At 36.1% G+C, this 22,069-nt stretch overlaps 1 protein-coding gene across 1 annotated transcript in view; it reads right to left on the bottom strand.

The window, feature by feature from the left end:
* Positions 1 to 796: 796 nt before the first annotated feature.
* Positions 797 to 22,069, bottom strand: part of Scml2 (Scm polycomb group protein like 2) — a 50,637-nt gene continuing 29,364 nt past the window's right edge. Inside the window, exons 8-14 of the mRNA XM_026396755.2 lie at positions 19,519 to 19,642; positions 17,528 to 17,731; positions 16,673 to 16,855; positions 6,342 to 6,455; positions 5,402 to 5,650; positions 1,991 to 2,142; positions 797 to 925 (exon numbers count right to left, since the gene is read on the bottom strand). Of these exons, the coding sequence (XP_026252540.2) occupies positions 797 to 925; positions 1,991 to 2,142; positions 5,402 to 5,650; positions 6,342 to 6,455; positions 16,673 to 16,855; positions 17,528 to 17,731; positions 19,519 to 19,642 (1,155 nt within the window). The remainder of the gene's footprint in view (positions 926 to 1,990; positions 2,143 to 5,401; positions 5,651 to 6,341; positions 6,456 to 16,672; positions 16,856 to 17,527; positions 17,732 to 19,518; positions 19,643 to 22,069) is intronic.

Genomic DNA, 22,069 nt, shown 5'->3' with positions numbered 1-22,069 from the left:
GTATCCACGAGGAATAAACACATACAATAAAATATATATCTTTTAACATTTGGACACAGGTATTTTGATAAAGAGATGTGAGAAATGAATGAGTACTTAATGTCCAAGCTTAGCAAAAATATAGAAAGTTTTAAAATAACAGGTATTTATTGAAAGAAATTTAATCTGACTCCATTTAAACCACACTTGTATAAATATCTGCACAAAATGATCATTCTATCTATCCTACTGTTATTATCAAAAACTGATAAGAACACTTTATGAAGCTTATAAGCTTTTTTTAATCTTTAAATATGAAGAAGTACCACACTGAGAGAGCTAATAACAGAAAGAAAAATAATTTATATGGCTATTCCCTTTCTAGAAACTGATAAAACATGAACAGAACACTGCAGAATCAGACCAAAATATTGAGAAAGATATGATAGCTACAAGTACATCTCTTCTGAGAAAAAATTCTTATGGATTTAATCTATGACATTTTCCCCTTTGGGATTTAGCTGTTTTGGTTCTACATATAAAGATTAAACAAAATCAAAGGTTTTTCTCTGTTTACTGAATGGAGTATATTTGTAAACTACACAAAGAAAGTAATAAAAATACAAAGAATGAGCTGCCAATTTGGGTATGTTAATACTCTCATGTTAAATGTTTTTTAAAATAGACTGAACTGTTAATGTAATTCTGAAAGAACATTTTGAAGAAATTTCTACAAAACAAAACTGCTCAAAGAATACTTTTAAAATTAAAATGTTAAATCAGTACACCTGAGAAATTTTGTCAATACACATTTTTTTCAATCATATTTTCCTTCTTTAAGTTTTTCAATGTAGTAACATAGCTTTAATGCTGGTCCCAGCTTCAGCCCCATATACTTCATCATCACATCACTCTTCAGTAGCAGCAGAGCCTTCCCATCAATTTCCTACAGAGAGAAAAAAATGATAAAATTAATTTTTTCATATTTTGTTGTTATTTATACATAAGAACATGTAAAACAGAGACCAGCTGTACGTTCCAGATATATATTCTCTGAATATGCATTTCCTGAAAACTATTAAAAATAGAATTTGTACAGTGAAACGTTATTTGATGATTTGTAAATTTACTTCAAATTTTAAGAAAAAAGAAATTTACCTTAGTATCTTTGGTTAGTGTCCTAAACATCAAACTATCTGATTTTAAATACTGTGCTGAGTAAAATACGACTATGACAAAGGGTCAAAAATTATAAATGGTAATTTCAGACAGTCATTAACTTTCTGAGAAGAGCTAGGAATATGTCAACATCAATGCAAACTGTAAATGTGCCATACATTATTATCTTTAGGTCGAATGCTAACCACTTAGTTGTCTAAAGTTAAGTTAGATGCCCAAACTAATTACCAATTTTCCTATAATATTAAAAAGACTATACCAGATTATTAGAGTACTAATTTTATTTGGAAGAAAAAACTATAAAAATATTACTTAATAGTCACAAGGCATCCTTCTAAAATTATTACCTTAATTAACCAATTTATGCTATGGAAGTATATTATTTGGCAGTCATGAGATCCTGTTTAAAATAAAGGCATACTTAATCTTATATAGTTGCTGGATTTATTGGGTATCATAGTAAGAAGGCCACCCGGTTACAGATTGTAGTCACCCCCTCCTACTCATGGTCCTAGGGCTGAGCAGGGGGTGGGGAGGATCCTTGTATACCACAAAAAGGGCGGTCCACCTGAAAGTGGCAAAGCGGAATCATCCTCTTGAGAATGTGAGGCTGTTTAGAATATTAGGCACTTGGATACCCATTTAAAGAAAGACAATTAACCTACCATTTAAGGATCTAATGTTGGGCAAAATAACTTTTCTCTTAAATGGAAAAATCAGTTGATAGGGTTCCCCCACCATCCACACAACTCAGTATCCAACTGAAAGGCCTGCACAGAGGTCATTCAAAGGCATTACGGCAGCAGGAAAACCGGATCAAAAGATACATTACATGTTGCCTGAAGAGGTCGGCGAGGGGGCCTGATATCTGAGGATCTGTATGTTTCATAAACTGTATCACTTCATCCACAGACCAGGTTGAAGGGTCCTTAGAGAAGCCTTGTTTCAGGAAACTGGGGTCAGGTACAGCTATATAACTTGGAGCTTCAATGGGGGGGAAAAAAAACAAATCATACTTGACCCGATCATTATACTGAAAGAAGAGATGTTAGGTAGGGAGTAATGGTCTCATTCCTGGAACCTTCACTTACGTACCCAAGCAAGGACTCAAAACTCCAACTGTAAAATAAAATCTAGTAAAAGCCTACATTAAAGATGATCAAAACAGCTGCATAAGAGCATCCAATCTGACCTCCCCCAAACGATAGCAGCTTCAGAAGCTCCCTTAAAGCTTCAAAAATCAATAAAACAGACCAAACAATCCAAGGCCTCTTTGGCCATGCAGCAAAAGATCTATTACTTGGATTACATTAGATTAATCTAACCTAATCCATTACACTATTTCAATGAATTTTTCTCAATCTCTCTTTTTAATCTAAATTAGTTTTATTTTACTAGCTAAATACAATGGAAACTCCCCAAATTTACAAGTTTATAATTGTTTAAACTTATTCACTTTAATCAGTGTTTCAACAACCCCATTATCTTGGAGAGCCAAATTAGTTCTTTTATCAAATCTCTCCTACATATTCAGTATGACTACTTTTTTGCATCACTTTAACTTTTTAGATTGGTATCTCTTGTGACTTAAATGTGAATCTGAATTTAAGAAAATAGGACTGTGATCTGCTAACCTAAGTCAGAACTTTTTAACATTTTATTTAATTCCTCCAAAAGATAATTTGATTGGAGGTTTAGATGCTTAATAAAGCAATAACTGAGACATGGAACAATTTAGGTACTCATATCTCAACATACTTTAGCTGTGCTGTTAACTAAATTGTATTGACATTTCTTTCATCCTAACAAGTACTCATTCACTTAAGTAAAGCAATAGACTCCTTAAAGACAATGGGTGATGATGATAACTGAAGAACAAGTCAACACACATTTGATCTTTTTGTGTGAATTAGCCAAAGGCATGTCCTTTCTTTCCTATCACCTGGGCTATGAACAAGTTAGGAGCATTTTGAATATTTACCCAGTGAAAAAGTAAAGAAAAACAGAAGATCATAATGGTTCATTTTTTTTGTGTGTAGCTCTGAATTTTATTACTTTTCTATCCAATATTCCAACTTTAATGTGAAATAATCTCTATACTAAAATATATCTCCTCACTATTTGTCAGAGAAAAGAAATTTTGCTGGGCTTTATCAATCCAGGTAAAAATGATGATGGTACAGGCTATGTCCTACCTAAGGCATTCTGATGATTTGGACAGAAAAGCCATCTATCATCTTTAACTCAATAATGACACATTATATAACCTAAAAAAAAAAAGAAAAATCACTGGCAAGGCTAATTAACCTCTAAATTAACTTTTTGTGGCGTTTCTGGTTTGTATCATTAGAATCCGGTATACTTATATATTAAATAACATGCAAGTAGTTTTACAGATTACTACAGATAAAATATATGTAAAGATACATTTCCTGGTATAAAAATAATTTTATATTAAAAAATAAAACAACTGTAAACTCTTCTATTTTTAAACTATTATGTAAAAGTAATTTAATTGGGACCATGTCTTCAAAACAATCAGAGAAGTTTACAAACATTACATTACTGCTATTCAAATAATTATATGAAACTAATTATGTGAAAAATCTAAATCCAGTCATGCTTTTCTCCCAAATGGTTCCACCTAATATACACTGGGGTATCAATATTTCTAAAATAAATACAATAAATGTGAATTAATTTCCCCAACATTGTTACTAGATTTCTTTCATATAATAAAGATCAATTATTTTTTTCATTCAAATGATGGGCAAGGTAGGACAGGAGATTATAATGAGCATTACTGGCAATCAGGGTTCGTGAACTCAGCTTTAATTAACAGTTGGAGTAGCCTAAAGAAAATAATGGTAGTGACACAGTGACACCTCTAGACAGTTTCAAAGTAAAATGCTTTCTTGTTCTCTAGAAACACAGGCAGTGCAGTAGTTGAGTATGGCCCTGGAACCAAAGTGTCTGGGTTTAAGGACTGCCCCAGCCACTTTCTAGCTAAGGGACCTTACTCAAAGGACTCCTGAGATTTTTCATTTGAAAATTTTTTACCAGCACCTACATCTCACAGAATTCTTTAAGCGATATAATGTACAAAGCTACAGAAAACATTACTTTCGTGGAATGTAGTGTCACATAGTGATGAAGATGATGATTTTATTACCATTAAGTAAATTATTAATAAGTAATATTATTACAACTAGCCTTTTTACTGCTAGGAAGACCAGAAGCTAAACTTCTCTACTTTGGCCAAGTAGTATTAGACAAACATTTGGAAGTGAGATAGTCAGCATTATAAGTAACCTTTTAGAGCCTTTTACTGAAGCCAGTCTTCCAAAGTTCATACTTTGTGAAAATACTTAAAATTTCAGGGTATATTACCCCTTAGGGAGTAAACATTTATCTTTAGACTCTGAAAACAATGTCACTCTAAGAGACAATCTCCACAGGAAGTGGGGGATGGAAATGACAACATTAAATATGTAACGGCATGTGTGAAATGCAGTTGCCCACAGATAACATCCATGATAAAAGACAAGGGGGTTACTTGGTTCCCACTTTGTTCACTTAACCTGGCCTAAATGCCCATCTGGAGGAAAAAGGACAGAACTCTTATTCCCACCCTCACTCTCCTGCACTCTTAACTCTTAAAGGGGTATGGTGCAGCAGCCATCATTGCACATGGAAAGCTATTTTGACTCTTTGCAAATGGGAACAAGATGCTGCCCTGTTTATATATGTAGCATTGTCGTGATGAGGGAATAAAAGAGGATGGATGTGGAGAATGGAGAAATTGTATGGCTGTGGCAATAGGATGCTAGAACCTTGATGCACGAGTTGCACATAGGCTGGGACCAGGAAGGGTCTCAAGAGAGAGAACAATAGATCAGAAAGGAGAGGAAATGTATCCTTCTAGGCCTCAGAGTCATGAATACAGATTGTACCCAGGGAAATGACAAATTATAATTGCTCAAGAAAACCACTAATCTGAGAAGTTTCTATCAGAGACATGGTTGGTGATCCAGATCCCTAGAGACAATTCTGTGTTCGAATCCATGAGGATTAGTGCAACTATAATGATTTGGCCCTTACAGTGACATAAAGGAGAGAACTGGCCTCCCCAATTTTAGCATTTCCCCAGTATGAAACACTCTCAGGGGATACTGTTGTGTGTGGAATCCTCAAGGGAAAAGATAAGCACACTGGCTGAAAATCACTGTTTTTTTTAATATACCTTCACTTTTCTTCTGCATTTGGAATTTATCTTCAGAGTAACTGCTCTTGGGAGATGATTTGGTCCCAACTAATGTCGAACTTGAGGTGCCTGGTACATTCTGAGGAAAATTCTTGTAGAATGAAGTTTGCATAAGATTTCTACAGACAGGATTCAAAGAATCTCCTGAATTTAGTGATGAATTCTTGGAATCTTCAGGGAGATTTTCCTCTTTGGGCATGCCCTCTCCCTCAGGAGACAGTAATTCTTCTACAAAGAAAAAGACAAAGGAGATTATCTTTAGATAACCTTTGTACAGCTCAAATACTCTTAAAGGGTCAAAAATATCTTCATCTCCAACAACAGTTCACTTAATTCATGTTACACTGAACCACAAACTCCTGACACAAAGTACATGGCCATGACTTCCCTCCTCATCATTTATAATAATGGACACTGTCCTCAAAACCAAATTGGTTCTGTGAGGTCACCTATATTTCTCAGGGAAATTTAGTGTCTCTTTCCAGTCTTGCCACTAAAGCTGTGCACTCCTGACAAAATCATCTGTTCTTAGGAATGTAGTTCTTCACAACTATTTCGTTATAATATAATCATATATAACAGTTGGTTTCCAAAATCTGCTTACGTCTTGAGCAGTGAAAATTTTCACTGGAGAAAGGTACTAAGTTTTTCTATAAATCTTTCTAAAAATATTTTAGCAACATAAAATTGAATGGAAAACGTTGTTACAAATTTTTTTTTTCTTAATCTAGTGAGAAGTAACAGCTGTGCAGGATTTCTGAAGGAAATACAGTGCTGAAGCTGCCAAAGTAATATCCTTATTGCCAAACTTACTTGGGTAAATATACTCCCTACCCCCAACACCATTACGCCAAGAACATACATAAGTGGTAGCAGAGGAATTTTCTTCTAGATCCTGGGGTGTATCACTGCTATTTACCTTTAGAGGCATGCATCTTTGTTTTGAGCAGCTTAGGAGAGACAGGAACACTACAAGGTACAGGTTGCTGAGGAGATCGTTTGATGCTTTTCTTTCCTGTTATTTCCTCTTTCACTGTTTTTATTTTATAAAAAGAAGTGTTATAACTAATTACAGTACTCAATTATTTTCATATCATTAGCATGAAATGTTTCTAGATCATTTGCATACTATAACTTCATCAACAATGTCAATTATTTGAATGCTCAAGAATAACATGTGCTTACTTTTTCCTATTAAACATTTCCACTAGAATAATATTCAAGAGTACTTCCAGGAATGCCTAAACTTCATTTATTCTGGGGTCATCAGCTCTCTATAAATATTTCAGAAGACAGTGAGGCAACTCATTATAACGTACGTAAAGACCTTGAAAAATTGCTCCTATGTGCAAGAATAGTTAAGGGTTAAGATAAATTAAAGAAAAGATATGGTACAACAGAGGCATTATTTTGTAGACCAATCCTGAACTTGGGCTTCTCTTATAACAATGTTAATGCTTATTATTCAACCAAATGCACTTGTACCTAACGGAACACTCTTTCAAGCATGATTCTGAAAATAAAGACACGTTATAGGTTAAGTATCTCTTATGTGAAATGCTTGGGAACAGAAATGTTTCAGATTTCGGAGTTTTTCATATTTTGGAATATTTGCATACACTTTACTGGTTAAGCACCACTTATCTGAAAATCTGAAATGCAAAACATTCTGTAATCTGAAACTTCAAGCACCAACATGACACTCAAAAAAGTTCTGGACTTTAGAGCACTTTATAGAGTTTTGGATTAGGATATCCAACCAATAACCTGGTTTAACCTCAAACTAAAAGGACCAATAAGGTATAATAGAAATAAGTCTGATAATAGAACTCAAAAGGGAAAAAAGGCTGCCTTGAGGAAGTATGAAAGTCAAACTTCACTGGATTAAAAATTCTGACTAGGGTCTAGGCATGTCTCTCAAAATCATATGATGAACAACCTTTAGCAATCCAGTTTCTGACTGATTATCAACCAGTCCAGGAGAGCTCTTTAATACTTGAGTTCTATTTTTAATCATGGACCATAAAACCAACAGACAAAATATATTATACTGCACAACAAATACTATAGAATCTATCAATTAATTTAAATATTTAAATTCTAAGAAAAGAGAACTGGGGATATAGCTCAGTGGGAGAGCACTTGCCTAGCATACATGAAGCCTTGGGTTCCATCCCGACCACTGCAAAAAAATAAAATAAAATAAATGAATAAAATTAATAATAATTAAATTCTAAGGAAAAAATAATTTTCCCCTATTAATGATAGAGAAAATTCTAGTACTAAACTATTTTTCTATAGATATTTGCTTATCTCTAAATCTTAGCAAAGTTCTAAAAAGTCTATTTTTTAATTTATAATATACTAATGCTTTCATTGTGAAAAGTATATGAAGATTGTATATTGTCTACTATCTGGAGCTGAAACAAACATAAAATTGACCCTTCTGCTTCTAGATATTATAGTAAGCTAAAGTAAGAAAGTGTTCCTACAGGGATAACTAAGAAAAAGATAAATTTATTTTCAAAGTCATCATAAGGAGGCACTTTCAGGATGACTCATGAAAAACCTTCAAAAATCCATTCCTTAACAAAAACACTGAAAACCTCCAGTTTAACTAACTAGTGAACCATCTCTACCCCTCAGGGCACACCTGGAATGCAGCCTTTGAAGAGCTTCTTTAAAAGCCCTCTGTTCTCCCTTATGGGCAGAACCACAGCCTCTGGGACAGGAGTCCCCTATACTTCCCCTTTGCTAACAAAGCAATAAACCTTATTTTCACTTTTTCTCAAAACTGTGTTCTCCTACCAAATCAGCACTGGGGTAAGAATGGAGTTTTTAATATCAAAATTAATAAAACCTATCCAAATTAACTTTTAAAACCTCTGGAAATGAAACACCCAAATTCTACAGCATTTTAATTTGCCCTAATATGATCCCACTTACCTCACTTTCCACAATGGTCTTGTAAACCAACAACTTCACAACTACAATAGGTATGAAAACCAGCAGTCTAACAATCACTGGAGAAGGTGTGGAAGGAGACCTCTCCCAACAGGTACAGCCATGAAGACCCACTCACTATCTGTGCACGTGCATGCACAACTGTAAACAACATGGCCTGGTATCTACACACACATGCATGACCCTTTGGACAACGTGATGCCTTCAGTAACCATGTACGCATGTTTACCAAAGGAAAGGCAACACGGCACATTGAGGGCGCCTGCGCAAACCTGCAGGACCCCTGTGCGCCTAGGTAGTAGCTGTGTCATAACTTCCTTATGATTTTGTATAGAATATCCATATAAGTTAGGCAAAGTGGCTAATATGTAATGTGGGGGTGGGGGTAAAGGGGGGAGAGGGCGCCTATATATAACCAGGACTTTGGATGTGGATCCAACCCAGTCTGTGCTGGCACAAAACAAACATTGCTTCTTGGTGGATGCCCCTGTGGCCTGTCTCTCTGTGAGCAAATTCTACATTTCTTGGGTTCTATTGTCTGGGATTTGAAGGTGGTGATCATACCTCCTTTGTCACTGGGGTACAGGCCCCCAGACACTGAGGAATGTGACCTCACCTGGTGCTAGCAGACCAACTGATGAATAGGGACTAACCCTTCCTGCATGCAGGTGCAAGGACCCTGGGAGCACAAGGGAACTCTGTAGGAACCAGCTCAGAGAGCTCCACTAGACAGGTAGAAACCTGGATTCAAGAGCTAGACCTGCCCTAAGAGGCAATGGAGAGACTGATCAATTCCAAGAGTTTCCCTAGTAGTGTATTGCGTGAGACAAAACCACAATCAGGCAGCAGGTTGGAGACATGAAGTAGGCTAAACCTGGAGTGGGTACAGAGTCCTAATGCACAGGTCCATGGTAATCCTCACACAGCTTATGGCAGTGTCAGGCTCTTCACAAGGTCTATGAGCCTGGGTCAGGTCAGGGATTTATAGGAACCTGCCAATGTTAAGAGGCACCTGAAACCTCTCTGCAAGGGGACTGGCCGGAGATGGTTGAAACAATTGCTCACTCTTTCCCTTTTCCCCACTCCTCATGCGTTTGATTGTCATCTGTTAGGGGGAATAAATGAGTGGCGAACAACATAAGCTTACTCCTCTTGAGTGTATGATAAAAAAATTTCAAAAAGGGATATTTTGAAGATTTTAGAGCTAACTCCCAGAAAACTCTGGACCTTCTGTGAAATAGATTGGCCCTCTTCCAGAGTAGGCTGGCATGCTGAGGGGGTCCCCAGATAAAGAGCTGGTTAGCAAGGTGTTCAGAGTTCTTGTAGGGGACCCTGGGCACCCTGACCAGTTTCTTTACATTGATTGCTGGCAAGGCATGGTCCACTCTTGGCCATGATGGCTAAAGGCTTGACTGGAAGATAACTGTAAAATTATGATGGCCCAGGTAACAGCTCCCTTTTAAAATGCCAACTGGAACCTTGAGAAGCCCATTCTACCTGGGGAGCCAGAGGAGATCCCCCCACCTTAGGAATCCCTGTATTCCTCACTGCTGCTTGCACTATCTACACCTACTGCAGCTGGAAACACGCCAGAGGCTGCTCACACCCCTGCTGAAATCATAAGCAGATTAAGAGGCAAAGTTTGTGGCCTCTGAGGAGGCAACAACCAACAGCCCTGACTGCCACCCTATTCCCTAGTCCACTGGAAAACGGGACCCCAATTACTGACAACCTGAGAACACCTGGTTTAAAACTGAAAATTAAAGTAAATTCCTGGGCTGATGGAAGAGATTTGAAGATGGCTCAATAGCAATTCCTGAGGTCCTGGCCCCAGCCTTTGTAAAGCAGTGACAGACCGCTCTCAAGGCGAGTCTGAGCCCACATTTCTACATTCCCTGGCTCTCTAGTATGTCTCCAGCAGTATGCTAACAATATGAAAAATGTGCCTGGAATAACCCATGTCAGAGACCCACAGCCTTCCCTGGAGTACAAAGTGTTGAAGGGGCTCCATTTAAAAATATAGTTGGACTTCACTGAGTTCCTCAAATATCTAGGGCTATAAACATATACTGGTCTTTATGTGTACCTTCTTAGGATGGGTAGAGAGGCCTTCCTGACTTGCAGAGAGAAAGCATATGAAGTAGCCTGATCTCTCCTAAAGGAAATCATTCCCTGATTTGGAATCCTATTCACCTTGGGATAGGAGAATGGGCTGGCATTCATGCCGAGTTGGGTGTAAGTGGTGGCAAAGGGTTGAAGATCACCTGGAAGTTACATACTGCATATTGTTCCCAGAGTTCCAGGAAGATGGAGTTAATGAACCAAACTCTATGAAGTTACAACTAAGAAAACTGTGTTAAGAGTCCCACCTGGGGGCTGGGGATGTGGCTCAAGCGGTAGCGCGCTCGCCTGGCATGCGTGCGGCCCGGGTTCGATTCTCAGTACCACATACAAACAAAGATGTTGAGTTCGCCGAAAACTAAAAAATACAGCTCTACTAGACAGAGAGGGTTCTCCCCTTATGAGATTTTTTATGGATGCCCTCCTCCCATTATAAAGGGTATATGAGGAGATCTAAAGGAATTGAGCAACATTACTCTGAGACAGTAGGTGCAGGCTCTTGGCTCGACTCCATGGATTAGTGAATAGCTACCAGTGAGCCTGACCACTGATGCCCATCCCTTTAAACCAGGAGATGCTGTTTGGGTAAAGAATGGAACATCCAACCCCTAAAGTCTTTTTGGAGGGGTCAGTTCACTGTCATTTTATCCACCCCTACTTCAGTGAAGGTGGCTGAGGTGGTCCCCTGGATTCAAAGCTGAGTGAAACCAACTTCTCATGATTAGGAGTGCATTCCCGATCCAGCTGTACCATGCAAGTGCAAGTTGACCATCTGAAACAAGCAAACTGCACCCCAAGAGACTCTTGAGGACAACAACCCACTCACGGCAGAAGCTTGAGGAATCGACCACCTGCCAGGATAAATAGACTATTAGTCCTTTCACCATAATGCTTTTGCATTGTTACCCCTTACCCCTCTCTGGTATCACAGTCTTAGCCTTAATTTTCATCATAGGATTAACAGAGGCTGCTCCACCCATCTGGCAATGGGTTGAAAATTTTCTATTAGCAGTCTTTTACCTCCTTAAAAAAACAAAACAAAACAAAAAACCAAAAAAAAAAAAAAAACTTTTTAGTTGTCAGTGGACCTTTATTTATTTATATGCAGTGCTGAGAATCAAACCCAGTGCCTCACACATGCTAGACAAGTGCTCTACCGGTGAGCCATAACTCCAGTCCTCATTTCTTTTATGAGAAATTAGAAAAAAAGCCCATCTCATATCTCTATCACAACCAGAAACCTATTCCTAACCTTGGCAGAGACTATAATTCAATGTCTGAATGTCTCTTCTTGCTATGTGTGGAGGAACTAATATTGGCATGGGGGGGGGCATCAATGGTCAGGGGAGGCTAAAGAATTAGACCCCCATGAGCCCTATAATGGAACAATGTCTCCCCATTCAAATACTGGTGTTTGGTTCCAAAATCTCAATTATTGGAAAATATCATCTTGCCTGAAAGAGAAAACAGTTTAACATCTCAGTTGGAACATGTCTGGGTCAAAAATTCTATAATGTAACTACCCAGAAAAACCAGTGGTGGGGATCCTCAAATCATAGAATGGAATCCTCACCCCCAATGTCAAATTTGTCTAACCTCAAACAGGCCTGGGAAAATGCTGCCATAGAAATCAAATGGCAAGTCCCTGGTAGACTATACTGGGTATGTACAAGGGCCAACTATGCTAAACTGGCCCAATTCTGGTCTGGATCTTGTGTACTGAGGACAATTCAATTCACCCCTCCTTTTACCTCCTTCCATTACCCAGAGGGGAGCAATTGAGAGTCCTAGGATATGAAGACCAAGGAGTATAAAACAATTAGACCTGTTACTTAAAAAAAAAAAAACAACAACTACTAACCAAATAGAGCAGAATACACATTCTTCTGAAGTGTACCTGGAACATTTTAAAGCATGATAGGGAATACATATGCTGGGCCATAAAACAAGTCCTAACAAATTTATAAATACTGAAATTAAACAAAGTATATTCTTTAACCACAATGGAAACAACTGAAATCAGTAATAAAAAGAAATGTGGAAAATTTACAAATATGTAGAAATTAAACTAATATTTCTAAGTAAGCAATTAAGTCAAAAAATTTATCAAAAATAAAATTAGAAAAATACTTTAAAGATAAATGAAAACAAAAACAACATCAAAATTGATAGAATATAGCTAAATTTGTGCTAAGAGGGAAATTTATAAATACCCATATTACTACAGATGAAAGAGCTCAAGTCTTAATCTAAGCCTTTCACCTTAAAAAACTAGAAATCAAGAGCAAACTAAATTAAAGCAGAAAAGGGAAGATTAATAAAGAGCAGAGAAAGAGTGAAAAAATAATCAATGAAATCAAAAGTTGATTTTTTTGAAAAAGATCAAGACTGACAAGGTTTTAGCTATACTGACGAACAGATTAAAACTGAAGGCTCAAAATTATAAAAATCAGAAATGAAAGTGAAGACATCATTATAAACTTTACGGAAATAAAAATATACATAAGGAAATACCATGAACAACTAACTGTATGCCAACAAATTAGATGATGTAGGTGATATGGACAAATTTCAAAAAACAGAAACTACCAAACCTGACTCAAGAAAAAAAGAGGAAATATGAATAGACATAATTAGTACAAGTATCAAGTAAGCAATCTCCACCCCCCACTTTTTTTTTTTTTTTTAGGAATTGAACCGAGAGGGTCCTTTACCAATGTGTTCTTCACTTTGTGAACATTAAGCTATATTTCATCTGTAATTTTTTTAAATATAGTTTTTAGTTGTTGATAGACCTTCATTTTATTTATTTATATATGCTACTGAGAATTGAACCCAGTGCCTCACAAATGCCAGGCAAGTGCTACCACTGAGCCCCAGCCCCTTCCTCCATCTGTAATTTTTCTCCAGACATTTCATAGTAAAATGTCTTTAAAATGACTTTACTAAAATATGCAAACACGGGATTTGTCAAAATAATATCTCCTAAGAAGAGTATTTCCTTCCAAAATATTTTTGAGTCACCTATTCAGAAAATGTAAGATAAATGGAATACTATACATGAAATCTTAGGGAAAAAAACAAATCAAATTTACAATACAATGTATTCAACTTCTTTAATTGCAAGCTAATTAGAAAAACTAACAAAGGTATTATTCAAGTTCTTTTTCAAATAGCTCAATCAAGCTTTCTGTGAAAGGAAATTGAGATTAAATAATTAAAAATAGCATTATTTGGTTTGGGATTATAGCTCAGTGGTAGAGCACTTGCCTCGCACTTGTGAGGCACTGGGTTTGATCCTCAGCACCACATAAAAATAAATCAATGAAAGTATTGTGTCCATCTAAGAAAAAATTATATAAAACAAAACAGTATTATTTATGATTACTTCGTGTATTCTGTCAAATAGTAATCTAATTGTCCCAACGACTGAACTCGGGGTTGCTTAACCACTGAGCCACATCTCCAACTTTTCTGTGTGTTATTTTGAGACAGGGTTTTAGTAAGTCCTTAGAGCTTCACACTAAATTGCTGAGGCTGGTCATGAATTTGTAATCCTCCTGCCTCGGTTTTCCGAGTTGCTGGGATTACAGACATGCATCACCGTTTCCAGCTTATCCCAGTTATTTGAATAATCTGAAATTCAAACATTCTGTGCTTAATTTTAAAAGAAAAAACATACTTTATTTACAATCTATCAAAGAATTTTCAAAAATCTTTCAGTGTGTAAATCATTGCCATTGTTTTTAATGCTCTGTGTAAAAAAAAAATCATGAAATAGTACTCATTTTTTTTTTGTAATTGTAGATGGATAGCATGCCTTTATTTTATTTGTTGGTTTTTATGTGATGTTAAGGATCAGACCCATTTCCTCACACGTGCTAGATAAGCACTCTGCCACTGAGCTACAGCCTCAGCCCCAAGAAAATGGTACTCATAACTCCTCTAACTCATGTTTTTTTTCTGTCCCAAATTACTCTTCAAATCAGAAAACCTATCAATACCCCCCACACAGGTAATCAATCCCTTTCTGGCCATCTTTCCAGTTCTCTTAACTCCTTGGAAGAAGAAAGGATGAGATCACATGAGATCATGAACCTTCATTCTTTTTCTTGGCAGCTACATTTTATTGTTCCTATCCCCATGTCATATAACACAGGCTAAGAGTTTACATATCCTTTCTCTCACAACTTAAGAGGTATCCACTTTGCAGACAGGGAAATAGAGGCTCCATACATACTTTGTCCATGAGCACATGGCTAATTAACAGCACAATTTAAGATTAAAATTTAGGCCTGTCAAATTGTATGCCCTTTCAGGACATACATTATAGTGTAAGTAATGGAATCTAGTTCTGCCAAATTCCAATACTTGTGCCTTTTCCAATTCCCATTTCACTAGGTGTACTTCTGCTAGGGCTTTGCAGTATCATATATTTATTTCAAGAAATTCATTGGGCAGTTACATAAGTGGCAAGAAACTGGAAATAGGACTTCCATTAGGATACTGCTTTAATAATGCAGAAGGGGTTTAACAGGGTTCTGAAGGAGGATAGAGACAAATAAATGGAAAGGAAGGAACAGATATGACAGACTTCACTGAAGTAGAAGACAAGGTTTATGAACAAAGTGTGAATAACCAGGAGGACCAAAAATAGAAGAGTAACTTAAGACACCACCCAAGCTTCACACACAAATGGAATGCAAATTTAAATCCCTGGTATGGTACTCTATATTCCCCGAATTTCCAGCACCTGGTTGGAAAACCTTGTAGCTTCAATACTTGAGAACTTAGCTGCTCTTAGAAGACATACATAAAATCCTTCTCAAATCAGCAGAGCATGGTTGGCTTTCATGAGTCAGATGAAAAAGAACAAAGAACAGTTGCCAAAAGGCTCAGAAGGGCTTTCTCTCTCTCTCTCTCTTTTTTTCAGTTGTTTATGGGCCATTTATTTATTTATTTTTTATGTGGTGCTAAGGATCAAACCCAGTGTCTCACACATGCTAGGTAAGCACTCTACCACTGTGCTACCACCCCAGCCCAGAAGAGCTTAATTACTTTAGTGATCAGAAACAGAAAACCTGCCTCTGAGACTAAAGGACTACTTTACAGCCATGTTCTTATTCAGGAATCAGTTTGTGATTCTTATGGAAGAGAGAGAGGCAGCCCAGGCTCAAATGTTAAATTCAAGCAGATCGTTCTTTTTTTTTTTTTTTTTTTTGAGAGAGAGAATTTTTTTAGTATTTATTTTTTAGTTTTTGGTGGATACAACATCTTTATTTTTTATTTTTATGTGGTGCTAAGGATTGAACCCAGTGCCCTGTACATGCCAGGCGAGCACGCTACCGCTTGAGCCACATCCCCAGCCCAAGATCATTCTTTAAAAAAAAAAAAAAAAAAATCCTTTTATTTGTTCATTTTAGTTAAACATGACAGCAGAGTCAATTTTGACCTATTTATACAAACATGGAATATATCTTATTCTAATTAGGATTCTAGTCTTATGGATGTACATATGTGGAGATTCACTGTGGTATATTCATGTATGTACATAGGAAAGTTATATCAGATTCATCCCACTCTTTCTTATTCCTATCCCCACTCCCTTCCTTTTATTCCCCTTTATCTACTCCACTGAATATCTATTCTTCCTTTCCACTCCCCTTGTTGTGTGCTAGCACCCATATGTTAGAAAGAACATTCAACCTTTGGTTGTTTGGGATTGGCTTATTTCACTTAGCATGATAGTCTCCAGAGTCATCCATATAACAGCAAAAGTCATAAAGTCATTCTTCTTTATGGATGAATAATATTTCATTGTGTATATATACCACATTTTCTTTATTCATTCATCTGTTGAAAGGCACCTAGGTTGGTTCTATAGTTTCTTAGGATTAAAGTTAATAACTTCAATCTAATAAAAAATGTGTAACCAAAGAAGCCAAACATTAAAACCCATTGACTCTGATTCTTAAGTTCATATCAAAAAGAATTACTTTCTCACATTTAATGAACAAAAATAACTATATATTATACATTTCCAATTAGTTTGTTTTGACTAAAATGTTTACTTTGAGGAGACAAAAAAAACTGAATTACACACTTGCTTAAGTTAAGCATACCATATAAAATACTAGTATAAAAATTTACATTATTTTCTCTCACCTGATTTATCTTTATCAAGCTCTGTAGGGCTATGAATATTACTCTTATAGGAGCTGAAAGGCTGGCTGCTCAAAAGGTTATCACACTGCAGGCTGTGGCAGAAAGTCTCAAGAAAGCGAAGAGCAAATGATGCACTATTCACAGGAGGAAGCTGAATGGAATGAGTTTCCCCATCAAAAGAGGCTATTTATTAGAGGGGAAAAAAGATGTCAGTCATTTCCTATCAACTTAGAAAATGTACTATTAATTCGAAAATTTTATCAATTCATAAAGGAATAATTATAAGTTATGAAAGTTTCTCTCAAACACAACAGCCTGCATTAGTAAAAAAATCTTATTTTAAAATATTCATAAAATAAATAAAAACAAATATTTTGATCTACAACACTTCCTTCTATTCCAAACATTCCATGGTATCTGTTGTGATATCTGATCAAACAATCATGGAAACCACAAGCTGTATCTTTTCTCTTCACGAGTTATTGAGTCACATTTTTGTTTAAAGCTTCTTTATGATAGATCAAATTGTTTTCCATACAAATTACAATTAAGATACTGTCATCAATCAAGACATTCTGTTTGTAGGGAGCTTATCAACACAGACATATAAAAGGAAAAATCTTATCTTTTACCAAGTATCACTTTGACATTGTTTGTATTTTGAAAGTAAACTTTCCAAACCACAGTAAAAAGTCTATAAATATATAACCATTACACATATTCCATTATATCAGTGTAATAATTACACAATATAATAGAATATAAATATTATAAATAGTCTGTTACAAAATCCTAGTCTCCAAACAAAATCAAATTTGGAAAAGAAACTGTAAATAAAGAATTAAATTAGTATACCAGTTATCACTTCTCCTCCACGATTATCTGGCTTAAGATATCCAAAAACAGTCTTGGACTGAAAGGCACAATCCACACAGGCCTGCACAGTCCGACGGAGCACCACATTTACAGGGCCTGGGCCAAAGTGGTCAGGTAGCTGCTGGATTCTCTTCGGATCCAGGTGTGGACCACAGTTTCCATGTTTGTTTATATAGACACAGACTTGAGGGGAAATGTGTATACAGATAAAACAATGAGACTGATTATTAAAAATAACTTTGTAAAAACAGTACATAATTACTATATCCCATGAGTCACTTCAAAGAGAACTTAAATAGAGTTAATATCAATGATCTTTTCTAATAAAATACGTAAATAAATATATTTGTGTAGGCATTAAACATATAAAGAAATAATCAGAATATTTACTCAATTTAGAAGTTTGCCCAAATTAATAAAAATGTTAGGAGCATCCAAAAACAATTCTTCATACATTCCTATATTATATAAAATGGTACAAAGATAATATTTTTCTATTGGCTGGGCATGGTGGCACACGCCTGTAATCCCAGAGCTTGTGAGGCTGAGGCAGAAGGATCGTGAGTTCAGAGCCAACCTCAGCAATAGCGAGGTGCTAAGCAACTCAGTGAGACCCTGACTCGAAATAAAATACAAAACAGGGCTGGGGATGTGGCTCAGTGGTGGAGTGAACTTGAGTTCAATCCCTGGTGTTTAAAAAAAAAAAAAAAAAAAAGGCGAGGGCTAGGGTTATAGCTCAGTTGATAGAGTGCTAGCATGCATAAGGCCCTGAGTTCAGTCCCCAGGACCACAAAAAAAAAAAAAAAAAAGATACTTTTCTATTGTAATTTCACATAAAACTTAAGAATTTCTTTACAAAACTGATTATTTTGGACATATCCCTTTCAGACTGAATTCATTTTAAATTATCAACATTGCACTTCAATTGTATTTTCTGAAGTAATGTAAGGAATATGTATAATTAATAAAAAATAAATAAATAATGTAAGGAATATGTCACAGTAAGTTCTAAGGACAAAGAGAAATTTATTTTGTTAATTAAAAAAACAAAACATTCCTTTATATGAGACAAGGTTGGCTGAAAAATAATTTAAAATAAACTTTCCTTAGTATAATAAAAACAGGATATATAAGTAATCTATCTATAATCATATAAATTTCAAGTTTCAATAATTTTTATGAGAATAAAAAATGAGTCAACATATTCTGTAAAAACATGATGGTAGCTCATTATCAAAACTATTGTCCTGGGGCTGGGCATGTAGCTCAGTAGTAAAGCACTCGCCTAGCATGCATGAGGCACTGGGTTCGAGCCTTAGCACCACATAAATGTAAAATAAGGATACTGTGTCCATCTTAAACTTAAGAACAAATATTAAAAAAAAAAAACCAAAAAAAAACTATTGTCCTGGGGCTGAGATTGTGGTTCAGTGGTAGAGCACTCGCCTAACATGAGTGAGGCACTGGGTTAGTTCCTCAGCACCAAATAAGGAATATTTTTAAAAAATATTTTTAAATTGTAGATGGACTAATACCTTTATTTTTTATTTATTTATTCTTATGTGGTGCTAAGGATCGAACCCAGTGCCTCACATATTCGAGGAAAGCATTCTACCACTGAGCCACAGTCCCAGCCAATAAAACTAAAAAATATTAAAAAAAAAAACCTATTGTCCTCCTAAATCAGGAAGTAGATTTTTTAATATATATTTTTAGTTGTAGATGGACACAATACCTTTATTTTATTTTTGCGTGGTGCTGAGGATCGAACCCAGTGTCTCACGTTAGGCAAGCACTCTACCAATGAGCTACAACCCCAGCCCAAGAAGTAGATTATTTTTAACCCATTAATGTATATAGCACAATTTCCATACATGTGAACAGTCTTCTTATTTCCAGGACTTCAAAGACATTGGAAATAATACAGAATAAAAGGTAATTTTATAACTCATATAAAAATTTTAATTTACCTGTAGACATCACTATTTTAGATGTCCCAGGAATGGCATACTTATCATATGAACTACCACGGTCTCTGGACAGAGAACTTAGAGAAGCTGAAGATGTTGAACACAACACAGGAATACATTTCTCCTGTATTAAAAAATATATATACAAAATATAAATTATTCTTTTACAAATTACTAGATAACAGAAAGAAAACTATAGGCTCACAAAATTACCAGTTATCAGAAGTCCCCAAGATTGTATACCCTTCTGTGTACCATGAACTGCAGTGCTTTCTAAAACTAAGTTCCCCAGAGGCCCACAAGCTGTCCAGGTCAGGGGCAAAGAGAACAAGAGGCTAGGATTCTTCACTCTACCCTCTGCTCCAACTTAACATACCTTAGTCAAATTAGTTCACTCTGTAAAACCTGTTTTATTTTTTAAGGTGCCCTGTAAGACAAGTTTTTTTAATACTCTGAAAGAAAAGTCTCTAAATCTCTTTTGTTATGGTTTGATTGTGTGGTGTGCCCCAAAAGCTCATGTGTGAGACAATGCAAAGAAGGTTCAGAGAAATGACTGGGTTATTTACCAATCCTTTACCCAATCAGTGAATTAATCCCCTGGTGGGGATTAACTGAGTGTAACTGAACATGGGTAGGGTGTGGCTGGATAGGTGGGCATCCAGGGTATGCATGGCTTTGGGGTATATATTTTGTATCTGGCAAGTGAAGTCTCTCTGCTTCCTGATCATCACGTGAGTGAGCTGCTTCCTTCCGCCACACTCTTCTGCTATGAGCCTCAAGGAATGTAACCAGCCATCTATAGATTGAGACCTCAAAAACCATGAGCCCCCAAATAACTTTTCCACCTCTGCAATTGTTCTGGTCTTTTAGTCACAGTAGCGAAAAAGCTGATTAAAATATCTTTCCCAGAGAAGCCCCAATAGAGCTTTTATTTATATTTAGAGTGCATCTCTACACAGGATATATTTGAGTCTTCCAGAAAAAATCCATCTTGAGGCTGGACATGGTTGTACAAGTCTATAATTCCAGCTACTTGGGGGGCTGAGGCAGGCACATCGCAAGTTCAAAGCTGGACTGGGTAACCTTTAGTGAGACCCTATCTCAAAAATAAACATTAAAATAAAGCAATAAAGATGCAGCTCAGTGGTAGAACGCTTTCCTAGGATGTGCAAGGTCCTGGATTCAACAACTAGTACAGCAAAATAAATAACCCATTTTGAAAATCTCTTAATTACACATGTTCAAATTTAATAAAATTATTATCACATTTCGGTCTGGGTCTACTATTTTATTATTTGTTTTCTACTTGTCTCCTTTGACTTGTCCTTTTGTTCTTCCTTTCCTGTCTTTTGTGGGATTATGTGACTACTCATAATTCTACTTTGTCTATCTCTCACCTCAGGGGTTTATATCACAATTATTTTATGTAGTATATACCTATGCGTGATATAAACAGAAAAGGACTATAATTATTGTCATAGTTATATATAAAGAAATTAGGAAGGGGTAAAAAAACCAAAAAATAATATTCACATTCACCCAGAGATTACCATTTTCAAAGCTACTCATTCCTTTTTAAGGATCTGGATTTTCTATCTGGTCTCATTTTCCTTCAGCCTGCTGAACTTCCTTTTAGCATTTCTAATACTGCTACTTTGCCAGTGATGAATTTTCTTAGTATTCTTTTGTCTGAAAATGTCTTTAGTTCATCTTCATCCTTTTTAATATTTTTTTTAGTTGTACATGGACATGATAGCATTCATTTATTTAATTTTATGTGGTGATGAGGACCACCTAATGCCTCACAAGTGCTAGGCAAGTGCTCCACCACTGAACCATAACCCAATCCCTTTGTGCTTTAAAAAAAAAAAAAAAAAAAAAAGTTTGGTTACAGATAGACATATGTGGTGCTGAGGATTGAACTTAGTGCCTCACATGTACCAGGGAAGTATTCTATAATGAGCAACAACCCCAACCCCAGCCCCTTCATCCTTTTTTTTTGGGGGGGGGGGGCGGGGGGGGAGGATGAGGATGGGTACCAGGGATTGAATTCAGGAGCAGTAGCCCACAGAGCCACATCCCCAGCCCTGTTTTTTTGTATTTTATTTAGAGACAGGTTCTCACTGAGTTGCTTAGTGCCTAAACTTAGTATTACTGAGGCTGGCTTTGAACTCCGAATCCTTCTCATCAGCCTCTCAAGCCACTGGGATTATAGGCGTGCACCCAGCCTTCATCCTTTTCTAAAACCAATATTTTTATAGTCTTTGTTTCATAGGAAAGTATAATGAGAAAAATATTTTTCATAATAGCAACAAAAATCATAAAAATATGCAGAAATGGACATGAATAAACTAAATGTGTATGAATTATATAAAGAGAACTGTACAACTATAAGACTCTTTTGCTTTACTGACAAATAAAAATTGTGTATATTCAAAGTTTACCTTCATCCTTGAAGAGTATTTCTGACAGAATTTCTGGGCTTCCATGGTGTTTGATGAAGAATGCCAGATGTTCAAATTTTTGTTTCTTTGCATGTATTTTTTCATTT

This window comes from Urocitellus parryii, chromosome X, assembly GCF_045843805.1.
Source record: "Urocitellus parryii isolate mUroPar1 chromosome X, mUroPar1.hap1, whole genome shotgun sequence".
Taxonomy (NCBI): Eukaryota; Metazoa; Chordata; class Mammalia; order Rodentia; family Sciuridae; genus Urocitellus; species Urocitellus parryii.
The sequence above is the reverse complement of the archived record's forward strand: the minus strand, read 5'-3'. Positions and strand labels throughout refer to the sequence as shown.